Source organism: Gouania willdenowi, unplaced genomic scaffold, assembly GCF_900634775.1.
Source record: "Gouania willdenowi unplaced genomic scaffold, fGouWil2.1 scaffold_349_arrow_ctg1, whole genome shotgun sequence".
NCBI classification, from domain to species: domain Eukaryota; kingdom Metazoa; phylum Chordata; class Actinopteri; order Blenniiformes; family Gobiesocidae; genus Gouania; species Gouania willdenowi.
In genome coordinates, this window is record NW_021145112.1 from 2,647 (window position 1) to 17,403 (window position 14,757).

A 14,757-nucleotide genomic window follows, 5' to 3' on the forward strand; every position below is an offset into this window, starting at 1 on the left:
AAAATAAATAAATACTTAAGTTAATGCCTCATGATGGACTTGTCTTTTATTTTGAAAGAAACTTTTCTTTTGATAGGCATGCTGTGAAATGCATGTTGCACAGGAAAATATATAGATTTATATTTTTAAAAATATTATACATGTGTGTTGTCGACAGATATTTTTGAAAGACTAAATTTTGTTGGTTGAGTTCTAAAAAAAAGTGGGTCATGATTTAATGACTGTGGCAAAATGTGGGTCACAGGGTGAGACCAGTTGAGAACCTAGTTTACAGGATAATAGATGAAATGACTATTAATTACAGTATTGGTTATTTACAAACTTTAAATAAAATACAAATGAATAAATATTATTTTTGTTAGGTACTTAGAAGCTGTTTTTCTCAGGGTGCTACAGTTATTTTTTTTAAGTTATTACTAATTAATGACATTAATACTGGATATTTATGAAAACATAAATCAGATAAAGTATGTTCTTAACTATATTTGCTGTAGTAAATAGAGAGCCCTAATAAAGACTGTCCACAGGGTTATTGGTGTTATTGTTGACGCTTCCTTTGGGGGTGTGACTTTGTAGACGGTCCCTGCCCACTCCTTAGCTCATTAACATAAAGTGTGTTTTTCTGTAGTTTGTTCTCTGTGTTCCACTGAGTACACACAGGTTGTTCCACCTTTACATCGTCACATATTGATAGAGAAATGTGAGTGTGAATGAAGTGGGTCACCAGTTAAACTAGTCTCCAGTGTGTGTGTAACAGCGGATGAATGTGGTGAGTGAGTGAGTGAATGAATGGAAACACACGGAGTGTTCTAACCTCTTCCTTCACAGAGCACACATCTGAAAACTCCTCCGTTTCTTCTTCTCCGCTTTTCTCCATCTTTGGAGCAAACATTCCGTCCCACACATGGTCGGGATGACGAAGCTCCTCCAGCACAGCTTTCCTCCTGCAGCCTTCATCATCATCATCATCATCACTGTCCGTCTTACTCAGACTCAGCTTCACTTCCCTCCATAATATTTCTTCTTCTTCTAGTTTAACGGTAGTCATCATCCAGCTCTGTCCGTCCTCCATTTCACTGCTTTGTTCCTGACTCTAGCTGGTTGCCAGATACAACTGACGATTCCCCGCATGAAATATGTTGAATATCCACAGAAACGCCCTAAAAACCATCCGTTTATCATCCAAATAAAACATAAATATCACCTTTAACCAACGTTAAACTGTTTGATCACTAAGTTAGTTATTTTATAATCTCACAATCAACGGGAAAATACTCAACCTGGCAACCACTCAACTGTTGCGGTGACGTCACAACCAACTTTTTTTTATAAACTATATTGACAAACCAGTCAGAATAAATGTGTTTAATGGTGATTTAAGAGTGAATAAAGTAGTTCAATTAATCAATTAAATTCAGAAGAAATTTGTTGAGTAAATTATAATTTATGATTAAATTATTATTGGTTTGTTCTCTGAAACAATAGAAAAAGATCTAATGAATAAATATTGTACAAGCAGTGAGAGTAAAGTCACTGTACAGCACATTAAATCTACTGTTCATTTTACCTTATTTATATATATATATATATATGAATTTAAACTTTTTTTAAAAAGTATATATATATATATATATATATACTTTTTTTAAAAAAGGAAAACAAATTGTTTTTTACAAGTTGTCATCTCAGATTTAAGTAAAACTATAATATATTATTGTAATGATATAATATATGTGTTTGCTGAAAGCTAAAGAAAGTCATTTCAAATTGTTAAATAATATCTACACATGTAATGATTTCTTACATCAAATGTTTATTAGATTAGATCCATTATTCGTCCCACAAGAGGAAATTTACTTTTCATTTTCATTCCCGTCCAAGAAACATGAAAACACAATGACATATAACATGGAGGACAGGAGGTATATTTATATTTATAGTGAGACAGTTGAGCTTTGTTTTGTTTTTGTTTACATGTAAGCACACAAATATGTTACACATTTCATTACAGAATTATATTCTGGGTCTGAATTCTGGTTTTCAGATTAAGTTTGTTTCAAAATTTAAGGAAAAAAGTAAAGTTTTATTTTTTATTTTTGTAAAACTAAATTTTTCATTGACAAAAGTAGATATTAAAAGCTGTTTTCACATTCTCTAAATGAGTTGAAAATATTTAAAAACTATTTAACATGTGTCTGCTACATCAGAATAAACACAATCTGCTTTCTGCAAAATAGATTAATTCATAATAATATCAGACTTGTATTAGATTTATTAGATTATGTACATTTAATAGAAGATAATGGAGATAATTTATTTTACTTTTATCACTGCATTATTTTGGATTTGGTAAAAAAAAAAATATTAATAATGAATTATTGCAATGCTATAATATGGAATTACAAATGCAGTTTTATGTCTATCTGGTGTTAATAAATGATTTAATATAAACAGAGGTTTAGGCCAGGGAAACCCAGTCAATCCTCTGTTGTTTATCATAGCAGTAGAATTATTAGCTTTATTTATTAAATATGATGATGATATTAACCCATTAAATGTTGTGGGTAATTATTTAATAATCTCATAAATAGCAGATGACACAACATTATATATTTATTTTTATTTGTGTCCAAATTCCAAATGTCCTAAAAGCAGAGTCCACTTTCTCAGAGGCTCAGGACTATATTTAAATATTTAGAAAATGTGAAATTTGGATTAATCATAATAACACACACTTTAATACCTAATATTTCAGTCAAAAATGAGATAAAATATTTGGTATAATATTGTTAATAAAAACTGAAGGTATTTCCAGATGAATCTACCTGCTCCAGAAATATGTATTTAAAAAATAATGTAATTATTAATAATTTCATGTTATAATAAAAAGTGATATAATAAAGTCAGTAGAAGAGGACGTTATGAATGTCATTGACTGTGAGACAATAAACGGTGAAATCACATGAAGATGTTTACAATCTTTAGTTAAACATGAAAATGATTTATGCTTTACATTATACCTGCTTATCTTTGTCAAAGGGTTGGACCAATCACTTTCTTCTAACATGTGATTTTCATCCTTTAAGTGATCACATGATCATATGCAGGTGTTATTATATTATAAAATGCTTTAGAAGCACCACTTCAGTCCACATAAAGCTACAATCTGGAATAACAGCTGTATTTTATACAAGAGGAAAACTTTATTCTTTAAAGATTGGATTGAAAAGGGACAATAATACATTTAATGGATGACAATGGTAATATTTACAATCATTGTGATTTTAAAGATAAATGTTCTCAGAAACAACATTCATTAGTAGTCAGGGCTATTCCTATTGCCTTGATTCATTTCATTAAAGGAATATTACAGTATTCATCAGTATCCACAAAGATCAATAAACTGTTCATTGGTAGTTATTGTTTTTAGACACTGTTATTTATTAAACAATGTTTTCATCTTCAAGTAAAGAGACAAATATTATCTTCAAACTATTAGAAAACAGATATTATCAAAATTAAGACAAATATTTATCATTTCCTTTATTTCCTAAAATGAAATAGATTAATTTTAAAACAATGAATGATGTTTATCCATGTAAATATATTTTAATGATTAGGTTTAATATGGATGATTACAGCTCCATGTTTAGTCAAACTAATAATGAAAGTCAACAACACGTCTTTTTTTCCTGTTCTGTGGTGAAGAGGTTTTAGGAAAGAGTTGATGATTGGCTGCTCACACACACTGTGATACCTGGCTTTGATTAGCATTTGGTTACATTTGCTTTTATTTTGAAGGACAAGGATGTGGAATTTATATGTAGCAATTTGATGATATTTGGAAAACATTTGATACAAAAAATTTAGATTTTATAAAAAAAAAATCCCAATTTTTTATTGCTTTTAAAATTGAACTTAAAAATGTATTGATTTTATTTTGAAAGATCTACACCGGTGTGGTGTTTGTATATGAATATTAAAATACTTGTTTCTTAATAAAGCATTAAAATTAGTGTGTTTAATCCTTTAACAGGACTGATCCTTTCAGATCCTTTTTAACACATGCACGTTGACAACGTCACTTCCTTCACTCGGATTGTTTACGACAGAGCTGCTGGGAAGTGATATTTAAATGTAAACTGACTATACAATGTTAATTAAATATTTTAATAGTACACATGTAAATATGTGACTGTTTTGTAATGTTTTCAATTTTTTATAATAAAAAATGATAAAAACACAATACACAACATTGACAATCAAAAACCAAACATAAATAAATCAGAATTCACTCAAACATACATTTATAATTATTTTTCAAATAACAGTTTCAACATTTTAAATAGTACACAAACTGTCCAGAGCCGTTTAGAGAGAGAATAGTGACAACTCCGTTCACTACAATGGATCGTTGTTTTTTTACAGCAATGGCGGCTCATGGAGCCTCAATAGTTCCAGGAAGTGATCAGTTTACTATTGTAGCCAATGGAGTTAGAGCTTTGAATGGTAAGACGTTTAAATAATCATATTGGATATTATTATTATTATTATTATTATTATTATTATTATTATTATTATTATTATTATTATTATTATTATTATTATTATTATTATCAGTGTAATGTGTGCATTAAAGCATGTTAGTGGATTATCCCCCACTAAACTAATTGACTAAGGCATCATTAGCAGATAACAGATGAGGATATGCTTACGTTACTGGATTAACATAGCAACACAGCGTTAACCATAAAGTTCAATTATATTAATGTAATTTCATCCAACAATGTGGAATTATAGAATATTCTTTTAAACGTGATTTATTTTGCTGGAATAAATTAAAAAAAATAAAAATAGAATTAATTATAGAGTGTTTAGATTAGCACCAACCACAATGTGTGTAACATAAACAATAATGCAAAAATCATTAACATAACTGAGAATGTTGACTACAAAAAATGTATTCGACGCATTGTTTAATGTTGTAAATTCATGATAAAATCAGCTGCTTTCTGCTTCATTTTTGCTGCAGTTCCATAATATGAACTGCTGTAATCCAAAATGTATCTTAAAATGTTCAGCACCCTCTTGTAACTTAAATAATGAGAGATTAAAGATGCTCAAATTAAGTAGTGTTATTATTAATCATGATCTACTTGATAAAACAATTCTGATGTCACTCAAAAGAGAAAATTCCAATAATTTGAAAGATTTTAATAAAAGGTTTAGAGCAGACAAAAGTTAAGTTGTTTATGAATATAATTTAGAAAATGTGAAAACAGCTTTAAATATCTAAATTTACAAGGTAAAAAGATAATTAAAACTTTACTTTTTTCCTTACATTTTAAACCAAACTTAAGCTGAAAACCAGAATTCAGACCCAGAATATAATTCTGTAATGAAATGTGTAACATATTTGTGTGCTTACATGTAAACAAAAACAAAACAAAGCTCAACTGTCTTACTATAAATATAAATATACCTCCTGTCCTCCATGTTATATGTCATTGTGTTTTCATGTTTCTTGGATGGAGATGAAACTGAAAAGTAAATTTCCTCTTGTGGGACGAATAAAGGATCTAATCTAATAAACATTTGATGTAAGAAATCATTGTGTGTAGATATTATTTAACAGTTTAAAATGACTTTCTTGATCTCATCAAAACATTTTCACTAAAATCAGAGTTAATACCTTTTAAAATATAATTTATTATCTAAGGAAGAAGAAAAACATTATAGTTCAATGCCTGCTTAAATAATTTATTTTCCTTTAAAAAATTTAAATAAATGAAATAAATAATAATAATAATAATAATAATAATAATAATAATAATAATAATAATAATATATTTTTTAACAAAGGAAAACGATACTGTTGATTTAATGTGATCTACAGTGACTTTACTTTCACTGCTCATACATTATTTATCTCCAATATCTATTGTTTCTGAGAACAAACCAATCATAAATTAATTAACTCGACAAATTTCCAAATTTGGAATCTATCAAATCATCCACAGACCAAATCCTTCAGGCTGTAACTACTTTATTCACTCTTAAATCACCATTAAACACATTTATTTTGACTTGTTTGTCAATTAAGTTTATAAAAAGTCGTTTGGACGTCCACACAAAAATTGAGTGGTTGCCAGGTTGAGTATTTTCCCGCTTATTGTGAGATTATGAAATAACTAACTTAGTGATCAAACAGTTTAATGTTGGTTAAAGGTAATATTTATGTTTTATTTGTATGATGAACGGATGGTTTTTGGGGCGTTTCTGTGGATATTCAACATATTTCATGTTCTTGAGTGACGGTGACTCGTTGGTTGTCCTGCATATTGACCAGAGTGGGAGGAGTTAAGACCAGACTGGTGGTAACCACCTCTCTCCCAGCAGCGTATCACTTCTCTCTCTAGAAAAAACCATTTGTTTGGCAGTTTTCAGCTCAAACTGGTCGACCGTGTTTGTGTATGTGTTGCTTTGCCACGTCTAATCTGTGTGTAGAGGGTGAGTTTACCTGCTGGTAAGTACACTCCAGGGTGGGCGTTCAGGTGAACGTGGGACATGGTCAGACATGTATGTTAGCGTATACTCAACAATAAGGAAGCTGAAATCCTTCCTGGTGCTGGTCATATTGAAACAGATGTTTCTAAATGCAGATGTGATCTCCCAGCTGTTCTACACAGTGTTGCAGTGAACAAAATGAATGTGTTAGTGGAGCAGCAGGTCTTACTGAGTTTTACAGCTTATTGTGTCAACTTTGAATTCTCACACTAATTCTTCTGCTTTTCTATTTAGTTTACATACCAGTGCTGTGTGCCAGAAGGTTCCTCAGCTTCTGAAGTTGGTAGGTCTACTCACTCATTCATTCATCAGCAGTTTATGGTCACTCACTCTTCATTTCTACCACCATAGTGTTGATACTAGAGGACCTTAGTGTTTAAAGGCTTTTAGTCAATTATCAGTTGTGTTAAAGCTGCTGTGAACAATAATTATCTATCAGATCAAAGACATGGTGTAGGCCTCCATAGATCTATAACTCAAACATCAATTGCACGACAAAATAATAACAAAAGTTGAAATTGCAGCTTGAAAGTTTGTGGAGTCGAGCCACTCAGAAATCCTGATATGAATGAAATTAACTTTAAAGCAACAATTTCAACCTTTTACATTTAGAGTATATTAATCTGAGGTCTACAGTATGTCTTTATCTGATTAAAAAAATAAATAAATAAAAGATCACATCTAGCAGCTATAAGTACAGTTTATTGTAGTTGTTTACAAGATGTAAAATCATCAAATAATTAAGTAGTTTTATTCCCCCAAATATTTATTTCTTTATTTTTAGGGACGATGTAATCAACATAGTTACAATAAAGATTTACAGCTGATGTGATGCATAAAGAGCTTCTAGCTAATGCTAATTCACAGCTCATGTCCCTGGTTGGGCCTTTTTACACATGAATACAACATTTGTATAAAACTTTATCAATCACACACACATACACACACCATCACACGTACATTCACACAGACTCAGTGTTATTTACTTTGGTTTGTTTTCAGACTAAACCCTAGAAGTGAACATTTTAAACTCAGACATGGTTTTAAGTTCTGTGGTAATGAGTTCTACAGCTTTGGACCTGAGTACGATGTACCAGTCACTATATATTTATTGACTTTGTTTTTATCCACATGGACCAACCAGATTAGTTCAGAGGTCACAGATTAGATTTGTTCTGGTTCCTTGAGTTTAGTTTGTGTTTTGTTCCAGTGGTTTTTAAGGAGAATGTTATGTTTCATATAACACCAGATATTCACCAGATGAACTGATGTTTTCCAACTTGTACTAAACTGTGTATTGTCCCTCATCAGGATGGAAATGACCTCCCCCCACCCATTGGCTTTGATGTGGACACACCCACCACTCTCCCACCTTGTAAGGTTAGTCAGTGTGATGCTGAATTGTCTGTTGTGTTCAAAACGTCACTTGTCAAAGTACAAGAATATAGAAGCCACTATATTTTTAGATTCAAGCCTTTTCTTTTCTGTAATGAACGTCTCATTTCTCCTGCTAAATGTTGACCATGTGATCACACAGAGAAGCTGCTTTGGCTCTGATGACGCTAAACGTCTACATTCAGCGCTTTTTGCAACAGTGAGTTTCTAACACTTTTCCCTATGTCGCTTCACAGCGTTTCTAACAATAAGTAGGAAATGACATCAGTGATTGGTGGTGATAAGAACAAAGATGTCGGTGTCACACATTACTTGATACACATGACGTTGTTGTCGCTGCTCAGATCGTTGATCAATGACCTCATTTCTAACCGTAGCACATACACAAAACACGGCCTGAAAGAAGGTGCGTGACATTATCCTCCATAAATAAATGAATGTGTGGGAAACGCTGATGTGAAGTTTATCTAATAAGTTTATTTGTTTAGTTAAATGTGTTAAATTTGACTCTGGAAATAAAAGGGCATTTTGATATTTTGAAGTTAGTTTAAAATAATGATTAAGCACCAGAAGTGTTGAAAAAGTAGCGAGTAGTAACCGATACCCAACCCTAGTAATGATGGAGCCCACCTGATGTTTGTCTTGTTTTTTAACTGCCCTAGTGATGCGTTTCCATCTGCTGAAGCACACACGACTGAATGTGGTGACGTTCCTCAACGAGCTGCCATAAACCCAGCATGACATCATCTCTTTCACCGTGGACGTAAACGCCTACACAGTGAGTTCACGTCTGATCTGTCACACACTGAGTTACATCATTTATGTTGTTCACTCTCAGCCAAACTGCTTTGTTTTCACAGAATACGCTGCTGTCATTCACAGTGGGCGGAGTCTTCAAAGAAGGTCAGTATCTTAGTCGTCATGGTTATAAGAAGATCCACTGCAACTCATCTATTCTCACTAACGCTTTCCTGGCTTTTTCAGTTGTTGTAGATGATAAATCTAAAGAATCTACAAGGTTTTCATCATAGTTCCAGCAGTGGATTCTGGGTAGGTTACACACGTAAAACCAAAGTGCTCATTATCAGCTGTAGCTTCAGATAATGCTTGCCTCCACTAGTATGACTGGAATGAACAAACAGTAAATACTGTTTCATAACATGTGTTTTCTGTGTATTCCTATATTTACCTAATGTATATTTATTTGTCCATAAAATAAAATGATAAACATTAATGCTTTTACACAACAACTATTGTTATTGTAGAGATTACTAGGGATGGGCACCTTTCACATTTAAACCGATACTCATTACTCGTAAATCAGTATCGGTACTCAACGATACCACTTTTTATTACTTTTGTGTGGTAGTAAATATTAAATAATATAATCTCAAAATATTCCAGTTATTACCATATTTATTTCTCATATCAATAATAATAATAATTATAATAATAACGAACAACTTTAACAAATATATCAAACCAACATCTGTTTGTATTGTAGCAACAATATAATTATAATTGCTTAATTGATCATTAATTACAATTATAGCATAATTATAATTGTAATTTTAAAAAATCTGTTGCTGTCATAATTGTAATTAGATTGTAATTGAGTTCAGATAATTGACTATTTAATTGTAATTGCCATGAAAATTCTATAAAAATTGTCAATTATAATTTAAGGCTAAACTGGTAAACCATGTTACAGTTCTATATGTACAGCTCTATACATATGTAGTTAACAATATGTTTCATATCAAACTTTCATACATTTTATCATTTTAAAAATATTAAAACCTATATTTTCATTGATTAGGAAGCTTCTTTGTAATATATAGGAAATAAATGATATGATAGATATTTAGTGTATTAGTGTAAACTTTTATTAGGTTATTTATTTCAGGATCAGTAATTGTGATTAATTGTAATTGGACTTTAGTAATTGAGAATGTAATTGTAACTGACTTTCAGAGGACAAAAAAATAATTGTGATTGGATAAAATGTAACTGTCATCATGATTGAACATGAGTAATTGAAGATGTAATTGTAACTGAATAATGTAATTGACCCCAAACCCTGCTCACAGTCAAACTAAAGATGAACTAAGGCTTAGGCTGTGTCTGAATAGTCCCTCCTATCTCCTTTCCTATCCACTTTTCCTTAACCCTGTGGAAGATGTCATAGAGTTAAGGAAAGGTGTTAGGAGAGGAGTTAGGAAAAGGTGATCACGTTTGTTTTGACGATCAGACACACTTCCACTAGGTGATGTAATAATCCTACGGCCACGCCTCCTTTCCTCAGAAAACGCTCTTTTATCACAACCACCACTTAAACACTTCCAGGTGTTAAAGGACAGTGTATAGGAAAGGAGATAGGAGGGACTATAGGGACACAGCCTTGGTGTGACCTATATTACTGTAATATTAACACCATAGAAAGTCTCTAACCTTTGAACCCTGTGGTCCTCGTTCATACTTGAACAGTTTGTGCATCATCAACGACCAGCTCTTCATCAGAATGGCTACAACGGAGCAGATCAGCAGAGCTTTTGTGCCCCGCCCCCTTCCTCCAGCCCAGTGCCCACCCTCACTGCCCCACAGCAGGAGATGCTCAGCACCTTCTCCCTGAAGTCAGACATGAACCTGGAATGGTCCCTGAAGTAGGTGTCCTCTCCTAATGACGTCTACCAGACTAGGATGAATGTCACAGCTCACTGGTAAACACTGTCTGTGTGTTGCAGGTGTTTGCAGGACAACAAGTGGGACTTGAACAAAGCAGCACATATCTTCACTCAGTTAAAGGTGACACGACTCTAAACAATCTACGTCATGGTTTAAATGTGCTGATGTCTAAAGTAGCAACTGTTTCTGTTTCAGACGGTGGGAAAGATCCCAGACGTGTCGTTCCTAAAGTAAAACGTCTTTGTATTTTTGTATTAAATAAAGTCAAAGTGAAGCGTTTGATCAGATATTTGACCTGAATTCTGTTGGTAGTGAGTGTTTTTGATAGATTACGATGGAGCATTGTAGTCAGTAAAAAAAAAAAAAAAATCAGTTTTCCAAATAATTTTTTTTCCCGAATTATTGTTGTTTTTTAATTCTTTTTCCGATTTTTAAAAAATTGAAATCCGTTTTCCGAATTAATTTTTTAAAACCGTTTTTCCGAATATTTTCACTAAAATCAGAGTTAATAACTTTTAAAATATAATTTATTTTCAAAGGAAGAACAAAAACATTATGGTTCAATGTCTGCTTAAATAATTTATTTCTCTTTTTTAATAAACATTTTTTTCAAAAAAAGTAAAAGCAACTGTGGATTTAATGTGATCTACAGTGACTTTACTTTCACTGCTCATTAAATATTTATTAATTAGATTTTTTTCTATAGTTTCAGAGAACAAACCATCATAATTTAATCATAAATTAATTTATACTCAACAAATTTCTTCTGAAATCCATTAAATCATCCACAGACCAAATCATTCAGGCTGTAACTACTTTATTCACTCTTAAATCACCATTAAACACATTTATTCTGACTGGTTTGTCATAAAGTTTATAAAAAGTTGGTTGTGACGTCAGCGCAAAAGTTGAGTGGTTGCCAGGTTGACTATTTTCCTGCTGATTGTGAGATTATAAAATAACTAACTTAGTGATTAAACAGTTTAACGTTGATTAAAGGTGATATTTATGTTTTATTTGGATGATGAACGGATGGTTTTTGGGGCATTTCTGTGGATATTCAACATATTTCATGCGGGGAATCGTCGGTTGTATCTGGCAACCAGCTAGAGTCAGGAACAAAGCAGTGAAATGGAGGACGGACAGAGCTGGATGATGACTACCGTTAAACTAGAAGAAGAAGAAGAAATATTATGGAGGGAAGTGAAGCTGAGTGAGACGGACAGTGATGATGATGATGATGATGATGACGATGATGATGAAGGCTGTCTACGTCATCACGACCACTTGTGTAAAGGAATGTTTGCTCCAAACTAGGAGAAAAGCGGAGAAGAAGAAACGGAGGCGTGTCCATCCAACCCAAGTATATAAAGCAGCGCCACCCAGCGGCAAAACCTGTTTTTCAAAATAAGTTAAAATATCTGTCAATAAAAAATAAAATGTAAATAATTCCTCAGGTTCAACCAAACATCACTGGATTTATTTAAACGGTGTTATTTACTATTTATCACAAAGTCAGCATAGTACTATTTTATTTTGAAAAGGTTTGTAGATAAAGAAAAAGGCTTGAAAATTCTCTTTATTTATATAACTGGTAAACACTGGATAATCTACGTCCGCTATTCTCAACTCGTGGGTCCGGAGCTCAAAGTGGGTCTTGAACCTGTACTGGTTGGGTCGCAGACAGCTAGTCAAAAATAAATAAATACCTAATGTCTCTCATGTTGACTTGTCTCTTAATTTGAAAGAAACATTTTTTGACAGACATTCTGTGAAATGTATGTTGCACATGATATAGATTTATATTTAAAAATGTTCTATATATATGTGTGTTTTCAGCTGCTATTTTTGAAAAACTAACTGACTGTGGTAATATGTGGGTCCCAGGGTGAGACCAGTTCAGAACCCCTGATCCAGGGTTGGGCTCAATTACATTTTTCAGTTACAATTACGTTTTCAATTACAATTAATTTACAATTACAGTGACCAACATTTTTTGTGATATTAAATATATTTGAATAATTGTTAATTACAGATGTGTAGAACTGTACATAGAACTGTAACATGGTTCCCCAGTTTTGCGTTCAATTGTAATTGACAATTTTTGTAGAATTTTCATGACAATTACAATGTCAATTATCTGAACACAATTACAATTTGATTAGAAATACAACAGCAACAGATTTTTTAATATTACAATTACCATTATATTTATGCCATAATCGTAATACTTGCGTTATATTATTGTAATTTTACTTGCAAATTTGAGGATAATTCTGAATAAAGTAAGTAAATAATATTTGCATTATTTATTTACAATTTGGTGTTATTTAGTTGTCATATTTTTAGAGTAATTTTTGTTGTAACTTTATGTATTGTGTTTAGATATTGTGTATTTGTGTTGTCTTTCATGCTTTTTTGAAGTTATTTTTTTTGTCCTATGTTTTTGTTGTTTTATGTCTTTTCTCATAATTGTATGCATTTTGTTTTCCTTTTTGTGCGTTTGTGATGTCATTGTGTTTATTAGTGGATGTTTCCTGATGGTTTAACAAAAGGTCAGAAAGTAAAAGTATCTCCTGCGTCTGATTGTAATTGTTATATTTTTTAAAACAGTAATTCATCAGTTGTCATGGTGATAAAAAATACAATGCTGTGGAAAAGTTCATCTAAATGGATCAATTCATTATCTAATTGTAATCCGTATGATTGTAATGAAGAGTTTTAATTCCTTAAACTAGGATTTAAGTTTTTTTTCATCATTTTAAAATGACTTTATTTTATTTTACTTTATTATTTGTGTGTCTGTCCAGTCTGTATGTGTTTGTAACACCACGGCCCAACTTGAAGGACCAGAGAGGAAGACAGAGGACGCTGAGAACAACTCTGTGCTTGGTTGAGAGTTTATTTTAACTGTCCATTGGTTCAGCAGGTCAAACAGGTTGTTAACCTGGACAAAGGAAGAAGAGGGAAAGTTACAATCAAAGCATAATTAACAATTTTCTCATGCTGGGCTTTTATCTCTACATTGAAATTAAATAATCTAAATTTACTGTTATTTTTAGTTAACTTGATCCATTTTCCTGATTTAAACTAAATGCTTTTGTAATATTAAACAGTATGCTCAAATTATACTCACCTAATAAACCAATACACAACTAAAAATCAAACCTAAAATGTACTTAATTTATAAATAGTTATTATAAATCCTTAGTTTGAAATTTATTTAAACTTGGAAACACTTGTTTTCTCAATTGCATTGCATTTATTTATTTAATGTATTTACTTACTTATTCATTGTTAATTTATTAATTAAATTATAAACACATTTTACTAAGTGTTAAGTATTAATATCAATCACTTTAAACCAACTATAATAATTTTCAACTTATGACATCACCTGGAACTTTTTCTTTATCTTTAACTAAAGACTTACTTTTAATCATTTTACTTTAGTTATTTAACCACATAGTCCTTTTATTAACTTAAACACTACTCAAATCAAATATTCTACTAAGAAAGGATGACGTCTCACTGATCAGACCATTCCATCTGATGCACAGTTAGTGCATTGTGCACGCGCACCTGTCCAACACGCGCTGACCTGTCTGTCAAAGTCACGCCTACCCAGAGTATTTGATCCTTAACGTACATTAACCAATGATGAACATACCGTCTCTGCTCCTCTCTCATACACTGCACTCTAATGTCAGCTGGATGGCTCTGCTCGCGCTGTGCGCCCTGCTGCTCTGAGGTGATGTCCTCTGCCCATTACGCAGCTGATCCAACCCCACCTGATGGTGCTCCGCCCCTTTAAGGCCCTGCCCCACACAACTAGACAGCCCAGCAAAAGAAAATGTTTTTCTTTAAAAGAAAGAAAATAAGGAAGTCAAAAGCACTGTGCTGATCAGCTGTCTCCAGTGTTCACAGACATTTTTAACACCTCACTGGAGACATGCACCGTACCAGCCTGTTTTAAGGCCTCCACCATCGTTCCTGTCCCTAAAAAGCTGAGGATCACAGGACTTAATGACTACAGACCCATCGCTCTGACATCTGTGGTCATGAAGTCCTTTGAACGCCTCATGCTCTCCCACATCAAGGACATCACCG

The 14,757-nt window shown here is 32.3% G+C and overlaps 1 protein-coding gene across 3 annotated transcripts; it reads left to right on the forward strand.

Moving 5' to 3' along the window:
* Nucleotides 1–6,322: 6,322 nt before the first annotated feature.
* LOC114459802 (nuclear RNA export factor 1-like) lies at nt 6,323–10,927 on the forward strand. 3 transcript variants are annotated; one of them, XR_003673468.1, is made up of 9 exons: nt 6,323–6,850; nt 7,879–7,947; nt 8,105–8,161; nt 8,625–8,740; nt 8,823–8,865; nt 8,947–9,012; nt 10,450–10,625; nt 10,707–10,767; nt 10,843–10,927. XR_003673468.1 is itself a non-coding variant. In XM_028441953.1 (6 exons), the coding sequence occupies exons 3-6, from the start codon at nt 8,956–8,958 to the stop codon at nt 10,879–10,881; spliced, it is 333 nt and encodes a 110-aa protein (XP_028297754.1). In that variant the 5' UTR covers nt 8,524–8,740; nt 8,823–8,865; nt 8,947–8,955; the 3' UTR covers nt 10,882–10,927. The 3 variants fall into 3 exon arrangements, 1 of the variants encoding a protein (XP_028297754.1); XR_003673469.1 differs by lacking the exon at nt 8,105–8,161 and having other exon boundaries at nt 6,325–6,850; XM_028441953.1 differs by lacking the exons at nt 6,323–6,850; nt 7,879–7,947; nt 8,105–8,161 and having other exon boundaries at nt 8,524–8,740.
* Nucleotides 10,928–14,757: the final 3,830 nt, after the last annotated feature.